The sequence below is a fragment of the Phocoena phocoena genome, chromosome 7 (assembly GCF_963924675.1).
Source record: "Phocoena phocoena chromosome 7, mPhoPho1.1, whole genome shotgun sequence".
Lineage (NCBI taxonomy): Eukaryota > Metazoa > Chordata > Mammalia > Artiodactyla > Phocoenidae > Phocoena > Phocoena phocoena.
Window position 1 is genome coordinate 418,454 of NC_089225.1, and position 15,440 is coordinate 433,893.

A 15,440-nucleotide genomic window follows, 5' to 3' on the forward strand; every position below is an offset into this window, starting at 1 on the left:
CGGGAGATTCTGTTTCAGCAGGTCTGGGCAGCCTGGGAGTCTGCATTTATTATAGTCTCCTCACAAGATTCTAAGGTGAGGCCAAGCTTCAGCATCCTCTGATCTGGCCCTACCCTCCAGTGCACAAGGCTGAGTTAATGAGGCCGGGGACGCACTAAGGTCACCGATCCAGGATCCCCCACGGGAGCCAAGCAGGACAGGAACCACCCACATCTGATTTCCAGCCCAGCACTCCCTCCGCCTTCTTGAGTAGGAAGACACCAGAAATCTAGGCTTCCCGCCACCCGCCCGGCCTCAGGAGGTCCACTACTGAGGGTTACCAGAGAAGGAGAGGCTTTCTAAGTCAGGCAGAGCCTGCAGACCTAGGAAAGGAAAACTGGTGATAGTTAATAAAGCAAACACTTAACTTGGAGCTCACTTTGTACCCCGCACCTTACATGTGATAACTCAGGTAATTCCCACAATGCTATGAAGCAGGTAGCCCTATTGTGCCCATTTTACAGATGTGGAAACTGAGGCACAGACCTGCCTGAGGTCAGCAGAGCTGGGCCTTAAGCAGGTGGTCTGGATCCAGAGGCTGGGCTGCTTCTGACGACGACTCCACACTGTCTACCAGGAGAGAGGCAGCTTCTACCCCCCAGAGGCCCATGCCAAGCAGGTGTGAGCACGCCGTACATCGCCTGTAATTTCTGCACAGCCGCTCTGCGTGTAAGTCCCACTTTTCATGTAGAAAGACTTGCCGTGCCTCCCACTGCTAGGGCACAGAGGGCCCAACATTTAAGAGTGATCAGAATCACCCAGGCTCACCAGGCCCCACTCCCAGGCTCTGCTTCAGGAGGTCTGGGGTGGGGCCCAAGTCCCGAGGATGCTGATGGTGCTGATGGAGGGGCCACCCTGGGAGCACCCTGGCCAGGACGTGGTGGGCACTCACCACAGACGCGTCATAGGACTGCTAAAGCCTGTCTTGACTTCGGGGACAAGGAAAGCTCACTGGGGCGAGACACAGCTCTGAGCTTTATGGCTCCAGCCCCTCTGATGGTCCCACCCTGGACGCATGGGGTGGCTGGTCTCTGTACTCAGTTGAAGCACACAGAGAGGTTCGGAAATATTTTTGGAAAGAAAATCCACTGTTGAGGAGGGAAATACAACAGCATTAGGGAAGTTTCAGTGTAAAAAAAATGAGAAACATCTGAATCAAATTACCTTTTAAATAACGCCATGTGAAAAATTAAAGGGAAAAATAGCTCTGGGTCAAAATGTGTTTTTAAAGTTTGCTTGATGGCCTCCCAAGTGTTAGCACAACAGCTCAAGAGGCTGGGAAAGCCCCCACCGGCCAAGGCTTCTGCCATCTGGTCTGGCCACAGGACCGTTTGTCCCTTGGGTACAGCCCTGCAATGCAAAGGTGTTTCTGACGCACATCATGGCCAGGTAGGTAGGGACTCTCGGTGGAAACACCCAGCCCCGACCACGTCTAGCCTCATGAGGCCGGGTGAGCCAGGAGACTTTTAAAAAGGTCCTCCTGCAAAGAAGTCACAGCCCCAGACCTCCTAAGAGCTGGAGGGGAGCAGGCGCTCTTAGCCTGTTGGAATGACAAGGATGGTGACAGATGAGACCTGTCCAGGGCTGGTGCAGAGGCTGGACGCCCACACACAGTACCGGCAGGCTGGGCTTTAAGACCCAAATCACCCACGAACAATCTAAAATCACGATCTCAAAGCAGATTCAGGAAGGAGATGCTCAGCGTGGGAGAGGCAGGAGCCCTGAGCCCCAGACCCCGCTCTCCGTGGAAGCAGCAGGTGGCCTTGGGCAAGTCCCTGCCCCACCTCATCTCGGTCCCACCTACACACGGAGAGGCTCTGACCGCCCATGAATTAGACGTGCCGGCCACCCCCCCCACCCCAGCCCGACACCCAGGACCCCCTGCGTGTCCTTTCCAAGCTTTGCCACCAGGGACGCCCACCTCCTTCATCGCCCACCTCCTCGCTCCGGACCCTTACTCCCTTTCTCATTCCAAACAGAGTCAAGGAAGCTGAGTGAGTCTCCAGATATGATCGGTCATGTGCTGGGGGGAATTTAACAACAGGCTCTGGGAGAGGAGAGGGGGCTGAGGCAGCCCTGATGCGTAGGGTTTGCCAATTTCTTTTTTAACATCTTTATTGGAGTATAATTGCTTTACAATTGTGTGTTAGTTTCTGCTTTATAACAAAGTGAATCAGTTATACATATACACATGTTCTCATATCTCTTCCCTCCTGCGTATCCCTCCCTCCCACCCTCCCTATCCCCCCTCCAGGTGGTCACAAAGCACCAAGCTGATCTCCCCGTGCTACGCGGCTGCTTCCCACTAGCTATCCACTTTATGCTTGGTAGTGTATATATGTCCATGGGTTTGCCAATTTTCATGGTGCAAATACTCCGACCACGGCAAGGTCAAGTGACCTACCTAAGGTCACAGATGGCAGAGACAGAAGGAGAGAGTGTACACTTGGCTCTCCCAAGTCCGCACAGTCTGGGTCCGGCGCACCTCTGCCTCTCAGACTTACTTTTTTTTTTTTTTTTTGGCCACGCCACGCGGCTTGGGGGATCTTAGTTCCCTGGCCAGGGATCGAAGCCGGGGCCCCAGCAGTGAAAGCGCTGAGCCCTCATCACCGGACCGCCAGGCAGTTCCCTTTACTGACATTCTAATAGTGGGTTCTAGAAGGCTGAAGGTCCTTAGGAACCAAAGGGATGAGTTTCCTATGTGCAATGTACATCACCCCGAGTCCCAGCATCTGGACAACCACTGGTAAGGGTACCTCTATGAACTATAAAGTTGTGATGGACAGGCTGGGACCTGGGACCCTTTGCTGCGGTGCCTGCACCTGGACAGACGTCTCCTGGAGCAACAAAACACAAAGAAACTGTAAGGGACTAAAAATAACTGCGTGCATGCCCAGCTGGGGCAAATTATGGACAACAAGATACAAAAAGACCAAAGAAACCCAACCGCCCCTTCTGAAGAGCCGGGAGCAACAGGCGGGTCCTGCGCATGCCCCCCTGCACGCAGCACCACCAAGGGGGTGGGCAGAGCACCTAAGCCACCCCTCCAGCCGGACCCCTGGAAGACCCCTACCCTCACTCCATATAAGGAACAAGCTCGCCCCCACAGCAAGCAAGGGAACCTGTTGCATTTTCTCGCTCCCCCCTCCCTGCTACATACAGCAGGGCCCCGATAAAGCCTTGCCTGAATTTCCTGTCTGGCCTCTAGTCAATTTCAGTTGATTGGGGAAGGCCAAGAACCCTGGTTGGTAACAACAGAGGTGAGATATAATTTGCATCCTGCTTTTTTACACTTTAATATTAGAATACAGACACATCCCCCCCTTATGATAAAGTCTTGATGAACATTTTCAGGGTCTACATAATGTTCCATTCAACAGCCATCCCACAGTTTGATTAATCAATCCCCTATCACTGAACACTTCGGTTGTTTCCAAATGTTCACAGTTACAAATAATGTAGAAATGAAATCTTTCTGCCTAAAGGTATGCTCAGTCTTAGAACCAAAGTCCTACAATTCCAGGGATGGGATTGAAGCTCCCGGAACCAGTGGCACTTGGCAGGGGGCAGATGAGGGGTCAGAAGCTGGCCTGCAAGACAGGGTACCTCCCACCTCTGGGCACCTTGCAGAGGTGGGTGATCACTGCGTCACCAGTTCACAGGGTCTGGCCCTTTTGCATTCCTTACCACATGCCCCCGACATCCTCAGACAGGACGCCCCCTACTCTGGACAGATGTGTAACAGGCCCTGGAACACTGAGCTTGCGTGAGCCATCCTTTCCTTCCGGGAAAGCTGCAAACCACGGTGCGGAATCATGGGGACGATCTTGTGGACTCGGAAGGGATAAACGGTGTCAGGAGGGCCAGGTGTCCGAGTGAGCGGTCACCGGCTCAGCCGCAGGGAATGAGCTCAGTCCTGTCCCTGCCTCAGCAAACAGGCCTCGCAGACCAGGACGGTTACCCCATCTTTTCCAGAAACAACTCAGGGACAGGGCCCTGGACAGGTAGCTCTCAGCTCCCTGCACCCCTGCCCCAGCCCAGCATGCACCGGGCAGCACCGCCCCTCTCCCAGGCCTCTGTGCAGCCTCCCTGCCCTTCCCAGCAGCCCCACGCCGGCGGGCTGAGCTCCCCCCGACCTCCGGCCAGCGCCTCACCAAGGCCACCTTCCCCTGACATCACTCAGGGCCACAGGGGGCCCTCAGCACTGCCTCCTGCCAGGCCTGGTGCCGAGTGCTGAGCTCCAGAGCAGAGCGCAAACATCCTGGCCCTGAGAGGACCTCCGTGTGGGGGACACGCACGAACCCCCTTGTGCTGCCGGGCACCACCTCGCACCTGTCCACAAGCCTACGCCCCTGAGGGCAGAGGGGCCCACGGCAGAGGCTCCTTGGGGCTGTCTGGGACTCCGGTTTGCTGCGTAAAAGAGGAGGCTAGCTCACAGCACCTCTGCCCCCAGGGGTAAGATCCGACGTCACGACATCACACAGACTTGGAATCACATCTGCCAAACGTCCCCACAACACAGATTAGGAACACGAGGCCCAGAGGAGGGAACGGCCTGCCACACCGGGACCGGGCCTGGGCTGGAACGGGGACCCAGGCCAGTGACTCGGGGCTGCACCACCGGCCTACCTTGCCCCACCCGCAGAACGCAGACGTCACGGTCCCCCAGCCCCAGGGGACCCGCTCCAGATGCCACCTGCTCTGCCCTGACTGCAGGACGGCCCTTCCCAAATGAGCCGTCCAGAGAGTGCTACAGGGAGCAAGGGACGTACCTAACTCGCTCTGATGACAACGTGCCACCTGTCCTGGGCGACTGGGCTGAGGGCCACGTCCACCCAGTGTAGGAACCTCACCAGTCAAGCGCTCCCCCGGGGTCGGGCAAGGAGGGGACGGGGCCTGCGGGGTGGGCAGGACCGCATCCTTGGGGGGCGAGTAGAGCGAGGTCGGGTACCTCCAGAGAGCGGCTGCACCCCAAGCTGTAGGCTCGTGGCCTGCCCCCCCCAGACCAAGACCCCCTCAAGCATCTGAGATTACTGCCCCATTGCTGACAGCCAGGTCTGATGCTAGAGGACTTCCTTCCCAATCATGCCCTCATTTCTCTCTAATGACCACGAGTCTGCTCTCGGCTACGGGACGTGGCAGTGAATTGGGCTGCGTGGCAGCTCACGATGCACTGATGGCTCCAGAGAGGGTTAGGGTCCGGGCTAGGGAGAGGCCGAGGCGGGGACAGCTGAGGGCCCAGGGGGCGGGTCAGAGATGCACCGAGGCCACTCAGGCCTCAGAGGCCCAGGCGCCTCTGCATCAGGCAGAGGGACAGCTTGAGGTGTCGCCACAGGCCAGGGTGGGCCCTGACCCAGGAGAAGGAACAGACCACGTGCAGACCCAGCCAGGCCCGGGACAAGCCAGCCCTGGGACCACTGCCAGACCCCCACCCTGGGCCCTCCATCCCCTGGCTCCCGACACCACCTGCATGTGGTCCACCCTGGGCTTTGGCTCCTTCCTCCACCCTCACAGAGGGAGGGCCTAGAGAGCCCGGCTCCTAGCAGGGACAGGGGTCAAGGGGTGTCACGCAGAGCAGGAGTCCTAATACCCGAAGGTTGGCCTGGGCTCGCCCCGTCCCGGCTTGGGCCGCACATCCTGATAATGACCTCCAACTGAGAATCACGGGTGGTGGTGGGGGAATAGAAACAGTGTAGTAACAATGAACTAGAGGGCCTCCAGTTCGCTCTTGGAAACAATGACTCCTCCCGCTCTGAGTGTCTTTCCGAATCCCTGCACTCTGGCCCTAAGTTGCACCCAGCACGGCCTGTGGACCGGCTGTCCCAGCATCATCCGAGCGCTGGTTAGAATTTCAGAAACTCAGCCTCGCCCCGACTCACCGACTGGGGGTCTGCACTTGAACAAAGCCCCCCGCGACCTGCAGACATCAACATGTGAGTGGCGCAGCCGGCACTCACACCCCACCCCGGCGAAGGCGCATTTCCCCCGCTGCTCTGGGAGCTGTGCCTCAGCGGCGAGAGCAACAGGGCATGACTAAATGCACTTGAATAAAAAGGGGAAGAAAAGAAATCTAAGTCTCTCCATTCCTCGGAGACAGAAATAGTTTTGTGGCCTCCAGATGGACCGCGCAGACACAAGGGGAGGTCTCGTCTTCCCGCCAAGCTTTCCCAACGGGATGCTGGCACGGACCAGTGGAAACCAGAGACTATTTCTCTTCGGGGCAGTAAAATGAGAGGCTGTGGCTCGGGGGGTCCCCTTCTGTTATAATTAAGTTGGCCAGAAATTCACCTAAGGATGCTAAATTCTGTACCTGACCCTCTAATTACAGCCAGAAGGGATCAGGAGACAATTACTTTCCAAAATAGCCCTTGGCAGGCCGGAGGCAACCAGCAGCCTCTCTGGCACATCTGTGCCGACAGAACGCACCCCAGGGCTGCCCCACAGCCCCGAGCCTCCCTTGCCTCCCCTCCCCTTCTCCTGCTGGAGCCTGAGATGCCCAAACCCCCCGACTGGGAGTGGCTGGACCTTCGAGATCCACCCACAGGCATCCATCCCGGTGCCTGGGGTCCCCAAAGCTGGGGCGCCCTCTTGCTCCCCCATAAACCCCGCATGGCTGCCCGATGACATCAGCCTCCCGTCTCATTCAGTCCGAACGGGCTCATGAAAAACACCCCCCGCCAACCATGCAGAACAGAAAGTACCTCCTTGGGTGGCTACCGCGGCCGTCGCAGTGGCCACCGCGAGGGCCGAGGCCTTCCTGCCGGGGTCGGGGAAAGCGACGCCCTCCAGGATCCCACTTTTGGCTTCTTTCTTGTCCGTGGCCGTGGCTGAGGCGGACGTCTCCATCCTAGCCACGCATAGTCCCGGGTGGCAGCCCTGGAGGAGGAGACAAAGACACTCACCAACGCGGCCCCCAGACCCAGCCGGGACGCGCCGACGCAGATTCCCACCCGCCGCCGCCACGCGCGCCTTCTCTGATCATTGCGAAGGAGTGTTTCATTAATTTTGAGAATTCTTCGTTCTGAGATTCATCTGGTCTTCTGAACGACCTCACGGACCACAGCCGAGAGTTTTTCACTGCCTGTTACCCCCGATTTTTCAAATCTAAACAACAAGTTCCTAGTACTGTGCGTGGCAACTAGCAAGAACCACCTTGAGAAATGAGGTCAGAAAGTAATGCCCCTCATCTCGGCCTCACAGGACGAGAAAAATCAATACAGAAACCACGACTTGGCGGCCCTCAGAGGAAAGCCCCCATTCTCCCGTTTCTTTGCAGCTCACCGGCTCCACCTTTCACTTACTCACGTGTATGTTCGTTCATTCTTTCATTCATTCGTTCATTCCTGCATTCCACAGAGTTTTCACCATTTACGCACTCGCACACATTCAGTCAATAGCTCTTCAAGCCCCTGTTATGCATCAAGCATTGTGCCTGGTGCCGAAGATACAACCCACAGAGCTTACATCCTACTTGGGAGGCATAATAAGTAAAGGGGGAAGATAAATGTATATTTTGTCTCTCATTAGTGAGAGAGAAGGAAAGAAAGCAGAGGGGCAGGATAGAACGGGGTGGGAAGGGCAGGGGGGCTGCTGGCCTGCTTCTCTGAGGAAGGGATGGGATGCCACATGAGGGTCTGAGGGAGCCCACGGCAGCCAGAGGGCAGGGGCGGGAGCCGCGGGCCTGGCAGGGAGGAGGCTGGCTTGTTGAAGGAGCAGCAGGAAGGTGAGTGCCAGCCCTGAGGGGTTTTGAGCAGAAGGGGGGTGCGACAGGACTCACAGTACAAAGGGGTCCCTCTGCCAGTGTACGGAGGGCAGATTTGGGGGATGGCGCACGACTGCAGTGACCTGGGGAGATACTGGTTGTCTGAGTTAAAAGGACAGTGGCTCTGAAGGCAGAGCCCACAGGCCTTGCTCGGGCCTGGATGTGGGGTGTGCTAGAAAGCGGAGTCGTCGTGGGTTACGAGAGAGGAACCCGGGGGATGCAGGGCCCAGGTAACGCTCCATCTCCAGCTGGCTGGTGGGCCACAAGCAAGCGTTTTACTAACTGATGCTTCATCACGTACAGATGCTGCTAATTCAGCATTTGTATCAAATATTACGGAATAGACATCTGAAAGCCAATTTTCTTAAAAGAATGGGGGTAGTGTCAAAGATGGCTCCGATTTTCGACTGAGCACTTGGACGGCTGCACGGTGGGGCTGTCTGCTGGCATGGAGCACAGTGGGTGGGAAGCAGGTTCGGGGGCAAAAACCAGGAGCTGGGTCTGGGCCGTGTTAAGTCTGAGACGCCTATTAAGACATGCAGAGACTGAAACAGGAAGACCTACTGTAGAGCACAGGGAACTCTATTCAATAACCTGTGATAAACCATAATGGAAAAGAATGTGAAAAAGAATATATGTGTAAAACTGAATAACTCTGCTGTACAGCAGAAATTACCACAATGTTGTACATCAACTATACTTCAATAAAACTTTTTTGCAAATGGCATTATTTCGTTCTTTTTAATGGCTGAGTAATATTCCTGGAGAATGTCATAGTGAGTGAAGTAAGTCAGACAGAGAAAGAGAAATATCATGTAAAGAGAAAGGTATAGCTTATATGTGGAATCTATAAAATGATACAAATGAACTTATTTACAAAACAGAAACAGACTCACAGACTTAGAGAACGAACCTATGGTTACCAGGGAGGAATGGTGGGGGGAAGGGGTACTTAGGGAGTTTGGGATTGACATGTACACACGGCTATATTTAAAATGGATCACCAACAAAGGCCTACTGTGTAGCACAGGGAACTCTGTTCAATACTATATAACCACCCAAATAGGAAAAGAATTTGAAAAAGAATAGATACATGTATTATGTATAACTGAATCACTTTAGTGTACACCTGAAACTATCACAACATTGTTAATCAACTCTCCTCCAACAGAAAATAAAAAGGTTAAAAAAAAATTTTTTTTTAAGATAAGCAAGACTGTTGGAAATGCAAGGCAGAGCTTGGGGAGAGGCAGAGGCTAGAGATGGGAATATGGCAGCCACAGGGCAAGATCTCCAAGGGAGAGGGCGGAGGGAAGAAGTAGAGAAAGTTCCAGAACGAGACACGGGGCGTTCCAACATTTCCAGGAGGGAGAAGAGAAACCAGCCAAGGAAGTGAGCAGGGATGAAGGAGCAGGAAGGAAGAGAAAGTAAAATCACCAGGAGAGTGTGAGGGCCAGGAGTCCAACCCAAGCAAGAAATGCCAAGAAGGATTATCTCCATCACAGGCTCTAAGAGGCCCCGGCGCTGCACGGTGGTGACCAGGGCCCAGGTGGGCTCAGGGAGAGACAGAGGCACAGACATTTAGTCAGGAATCTTTGCCATGAAAAGAAGATCAGCTGCTGTTTCAGAAGGAAGGCAGGTGGGTCTGCACGCTGGTGGGAGGAGAGGGTTCTGGGCAGAGCCCGTGGATCGCGGGTGGCAGAAACCAAAGGCGATGGTCAGCTCCATCCCCGGCGGCTGCAAATCTTACATCCGCAGGCCCCAGAACCTCACCTTTTAAAAGTCTGCACGATACTCTCATGGTTTTCTAAGCAAAAAGCGGGAGTATACAAGAGTGATGGGTGTGAAGCTAGAGGTGGCTGCAGCGGGGCCAGCCTGCTAAGCGAACAGCCCAAGCTCTGGACCTCCCAGATTTACCTCACCCACCAGACTGTATGGTTTCCAGTCTTTCAAAACCCCTGTCCAGAAAACCCAAGATAGATAAGGGACAGGGAAATCTCCCTGAGGATTCTGGTGAGTTATAAGGTTTCCTCTGGCTTGAAGATTTCGGGATCGCCAGCTGATCCTTTAAGCCTATTTGTATAATCTGCGCTGTAAGAAGCTGGCTGGCTGAGCAGCCACCAGCAACAGCCCCTGGGCCACGCCTGCTCCACCTTCTTTGCCCCCTTAGCCTGGCCGCAGGGGCCACCCTCCCATCCACCTGGCCGGCACTTTGGGCCACCGTCCCACCCCATCCTCACCCCCCCATCTGATCAGCTGCGATTTCCATCATTTCACCCGCAAAGCACCTGGCCTGCGGGGCCTCTCCCAGCTGGCTGCTCTGCCAGGCATCCTTCCCTTCTGGGTCCTGGGCACCTTCACGCCTCCTCTGGTCCCCCTCCAGGTCCCCCTCTACCCTACAGCCAGGCACCTTCCCCGAACCAAATCTGGCCAAGGCCTCGCTGAGCCCCTGGGGCCTTCGGGCAAAGCCTTCCTGGGTCTACCTGCAGCCTCATCTCCCCCCACCCCCCCGCACCCTTCACAAGCAGCCAGCCCTGACCCTGGAACACCCACCAGAAACCCTTCACCCTTTTCTGTGTGATGGACTCCTACTCTTCCTTCAAGATGCCACTCAGATGTCACCTCCTCTGGGAAGCCCCCCAGCTCCTCCCCAATCAAGGTAACTTCTGCTTCCAGATCCCTACAGCATCCCATCACCCCCATCTGTACTCATCATCACCACCAGGTCCGGAGCTGCTCCCCATTCAGGCTGGCACGGAGCAACAGCTCAGGAATGCCGGGGCAAGGACTGTGCACCTCTGAGGCAGGAAATCTACGAGTGATTTTGTGAACAATCTGGGTTTTCTTCCCAAGAAGCTCAGGTGAAGGAATTTAGGCTCAACTTCGAAACACACCTTGAATTTGGAAGTAAGGACAAAAATCAAAATGATAGCTGGAACGACAAACCTTGAACAAGCATTTACCAGGGGCCAAGCTCTTCGCAAGAGTGAGTTCATTTAATCCTCACGACACTTTACATAGGAAGAAACCAATGCTCAGAGAGGTTGATAACTCGTGCAAAGACACACAGCTTAAAAGTGGCGGTGCCAGACCTTGAACCCTGGCTGTCTGGCCCCAAAGCTGTACACTGGAGCATCACAGAGAGCTGTCCTTCGAGTGGGGACCCTGCAGTGCAAAGGGATTTGCCCCAGAATTCCCTGGCATCGTTAAGGTGCCTGTTGAGTGTGAGGAACCCTATGCCAGAAGCCCAGGAGGATTCGACACAGGCCCTGTCCTAGTGCTGCACCCAAGGAAGCAAGACTTGTGGACGGGGACCACCAGCCGATGGATAGGCAAAAGCTGAGGCTCTGTCCAGGACCGCCTGCCAACACCATGCCCCTGCGGGTGGCACTGTCCACTGAGGCTGACCAGGATGCGGGGGGAGGAGTTGGCAATTGTACATTCTTCCCCTAACTCCTCATTGGAGAATTCTTTACGAACAATCAGCTTTGTGCCTCACACTGCAGAAGGCTGGGAGCTGGCTTCCACCCCAAACGAACTGGGTGCCCTTCCCCCGGGTCTGGCACCTCTCACATAGCCTGGCCAAAACCTGCTATGTACCCACCTGGCTCCCCGCTCAACCATGACCTCCTCCAGGCCAGGGCCAGGCCTCGCGCCCCTGGGTCCCCAAGTCCAGCTGAGCACGTGCTCAGACCCCTTGCTGATGGGACAGGATGGGTCCAGGGAACCAGGCCAGCATCTGGAGGGCAGCAGGCTTGAAGAACCAGAAACCAGGACAGGACTCAAGGCACCCACAGGGTCGGCCCAAGTGACCAAACCCAGGCTGCTGGGAAGCATCCCCGAAGGCAGATGGGAAATTGAGGCCAGCAACTCAGAATCCTTGAACTTTAGCATCGGGGATGCCAGGGCCAAAAAGAGGTTCAGCTGCCTCACGCCAGCATCCCCCCCACCCCGGCCACGTTGTCAGAGGGAACGGCATCCTCCCGATTCTTACAGAGGAAGAGGTGAGCTGCCCAAAGCCACTCTCCATGGAGGGAGAGGGTCCAGGTCTAGAGCCAGGTCCTCTGGCTGGAATGCTGCCCGAAGCCTCAGAGCGAGGCCACCCCAGGACCAGGTGGACAGAGCAGCAGGGAGGGGATGTATTCAGACAGCAGTGGGCCCGGGAGTGCCTGGGCTTCCACGAGCGCCCATGGGGAGCTGACCCAGTCGGGGTGCGGGGTGTCCCCTGCAGGGACCACTGCGTCACAGGCCTCATTTTCCACAGATCAGCCACGGCCCTCCCCCTCCCCCTCCCTTCCAGGAGAGGAAAGCAGCAGACAGAGCCGAGAGGCTGCGTAAGTCACAGGAATTACCGGAATTAGCACAATTTCTGGGTAAACACCAGGCACCCAGGGTCCCAGGAAGCCCAGCTGGGGACAGCAGAGCGGGGCCTCGGGTCCCCAGACCTCAGCTGGCGGCCTGTGGGATATGCTGGGGAACGGCCCATGGGCTCCACAAAAGGTTCCAGAACAAGAGGGGCTGAGAGCACAGCGCCCACAGGGCAAGGAGAGAGTCAACACCTCCACGTTACCTGGGAGGCCACGCTCCTGGGCTTCTGCCCGGGAAAGGGGAGACACCGGACCTGCAGCCAGGAGAAGCTCCCTTCCATTTGGAGGTGCACACAGCACCCCTGCCCCCCAGGGTCTCAGTACCCCTGGGGGTGCTGGCAGCACCCCGAGCCTCTGGAGACACTCCTGGTCCTTCCCCTGCCAATTCTGACACCACAGGTTCAGGCACAGGGCGGGGGGCAAAATATCCACACTTTAAATTTAAAAAAAGCTCCACGGCTGTTTCTGATGCACAGGCAGGTTCAGCAGAAACTACATGGGGTGTTTCTAAGATTGCTTCCAGCTTCCCAATAATCGGTAAGTTCCAATTAAAGCAAATGAATGGAAATAAATGTATTTTTATCTCTGTTAACTTGGAACCGGAAGTTGGTATTTCCCTCCGACATGAAGGTGGGTAAAAGGCATAGTGCCTGTGAGCCTGCCGCCAGCACAAGCCACGGGGGTGCTCACATCCCGTCATGGGGCCTCGCCTGTGCTCACCATGGCGCTGCGCTCAAGGTCAAGGTCGGCATTAGACACCACCCCCGACCTTGCCAGTTGTGCCAGCAAAGCACGTCTATTAACCTATGATCGCTGCAGTCAGTACAATTGGCCTCCTTCGTAATCCTATGCATTTTTTTTTTTTACTGAAGTATAGTTGATTTACAGTGTTGTGCTGGTTTCAGGTTTTTAGCACAGAGATTCTTTTCCCTTATAGGTTATTACAAGATATTGAGTAGAGTTCCCTGTGTTATACAGTAGGTCCTTGTTGGTTATTTTAAATATAGTAGTGTGTATATGTTAATCCCCAACTCCTAATTTATCCACCCCAATCCTATGCATTTTATCCTATGCATTTACAGCATTATTCTGAGGAGGGGGCCACAGCACAGCAAAGATGAAGAACTTGGAGTGAAAGGACGGGCTTGAAGAATAAATTAATAATCAGAGGTCTTCCCTGCTGGCTCAGTGGTTAAGAGTCCACCTGCCAATGCAGGGGACACGGGTTCGAACCCTGGTCTGGGAAGATCCCATATGCCGCGGAGCAGCTAAGCCTGTGCGCCACAACTACTGAGCCTGCGCTCTAGAGCCTGCAAGCCACAACTACTGACCCACACACCACAACTAATGAAGCCTGCGCGCCTAGAGCCCGTGCTCCGCAACAAAGAGTAGCCCCCACTCGCCACAACTATAGAAAGTCCACGCGCGGCAACAAAGACCCAAAGCAGCCAAAAATAAATTAATTAATTAATTAGTTAAAAAAAAATAATCAGAGGAGAATGACCAAATCGCTCTGAACCCTGCAATCCCACCACCTGGCTGCTTTGAGCTCTCCTGATGAGTGAGTCACAGGAATGAGAGCAGCTTCCCCAGGCGAAATCAACCTCAGGGAGAGAGGTGAAACCTCGCTTCCCAGCGATCCTGGCCACCTCGGGGCCCTGGTGTTCTCACCTCCTGTCTGATCTCACCCGTGCGGCACATTGCCTGGGCCCCACACGCGTGGGCACACACTGAGAGCACACACAACCTACAGCAACAACCATGACCATGTACACAGTCACCTGTGTGAGCGTGGGCACACATATACACAGTCACACGTTCATACAGGGCCACCCACAAGTGCACACAAAGTTACATACAGATGCACACCACATGCACGCACACACACATACACGTATGTGTAGAGAGATACAGAGACACACACACACATACCCTGGATACACATGCACATAATAAACACCCGGCCAGCCTTGATCATAGACTTATTTTTGTGATCAAATGAGATAAAACACGTGAAAGTTCCTGGAGTGAAAAATGCGTCGCCAATGCAACACTGATGAAAGGTAATAATAATTAAAAATTGGGGTTTTTTTAATTAATTAATTTTGGGGGGGGCGCTGCGTTGGGTCTTCGTTGCTGCACGCGGGCTTTCTCTAGTTGCGGCGAGCGGGGGCTTCTCTTGTTGCGGAGCACAGGCTCTAGGTGCACGGGCTTTAGTAGTTGTGGCACGCAGGCTCAGTAGTTGTGGCTTGCGGGCTCTAGAGCGCAGGCTCAGTAGTTTTGGCACATGGGCTTAGTTACTCCACGGCATGTGGGATCTCCCCGGACCAGGGCTTGAACCCGTATTCCCTGCATTGGCAGGCGGATTCTTAATCACTGCACCACCAGGGAAGTTCTGGTAATGATAATTTTAACGACACTGTAACTAAAAAGATGGCAGCAGACTCTCTCTCTCATGGCCCCAAGGTCCCGAGGACTCGTCAACATCCTCCCTGAGTGGATGACTGAGTCTTTCCATCTCCCGTCACCTCAGTGTTGCCACCTAGAAAATGGACATTCTAAAGGGCGCTCCAGACCCTAGGGACAGCCGTCCAGCACCACAGTGCCAGGGCAGCCACGGGAAAGCAAAGGGTGTCCTAGCCCGTCATGCTGAAGGCATGAGGGAGCCAGACATGGGCTTCGGCTCAGACCCCCTGGATCAAACTGACACTCGCTTTCCCATCCTGAAGGGACCGGGACGGGGGTGAGTGGAGGGTTCCCCAGGACGGCGCCAAGCTGGGGACGCTCTGCTTGCCCTTCACGGCCAGGGACAAAATAATCTTCTTTTAAAATGTGTGTATTTTCCTCTCCAGAGTGAGAGACGCTGATGCTTGGGGTAGCGCGGTCCACATCAGTGGTGTGTCCAGCCACGCGGCTTTCCCTCTCTGAGCCTCCGTCCCCTCCCCTGTAACACAGAGCATCCTCCCTACTCCCAGCATGGTTAAGAAGGCGGTCAAGCTTCCCCGCAGGGCCGTGAACACCCTGCAGCAGTGGCTCTGCAAACATAGGGTCCCCAATGGGGCTTGGCCCAAGGCTGGCCAGGCAGGCGAACCCCTACAAGCGGGCACCCTTTTCCAAGGAAGACAGGATTGGGGGAGACCGAGGTTTAGCGAGGAGTTGTGCCTCTGGAGTCTCGGACACACCTCTGCAGCGCCAGCCAGCCACCCTGGCTGCCACAACCCCAGCTGCTCCCAGGAGCTTCAGGTCAAAGGCCTCCCCTCTACCCGCTGTGG

The 15,440-nt window shown here is 55.3% G+C and overlaps 1 protein-coding gene across 3 annotated transcripts in view; it reads right to left on the reverse strand.

Annotated features, from left to right (window-relative positions):
- Positions 1–6,885, reverse strand: part of GLI2 (GLI family zinc finger 2) — a 178,470-nt gene extending 171,585 nt beyond the window's left edge. For all 3 annotated transcript variants that reach the window (XM_065880225.1, XM_065880226.1, XM_065880227.1), the window contains exon 1: positions 6,741–6,885. In XM_065880225.1, the coding sequence (XP_065736297.1) occupies positions 6,741–6,885 (145 nt within the window). The remainder of the gene's footprint in view (positions 1–6,740) is intronic.
- Between the last annotated feature and the right edge of the window lie 8,555 nt (positions 6,886–15,440).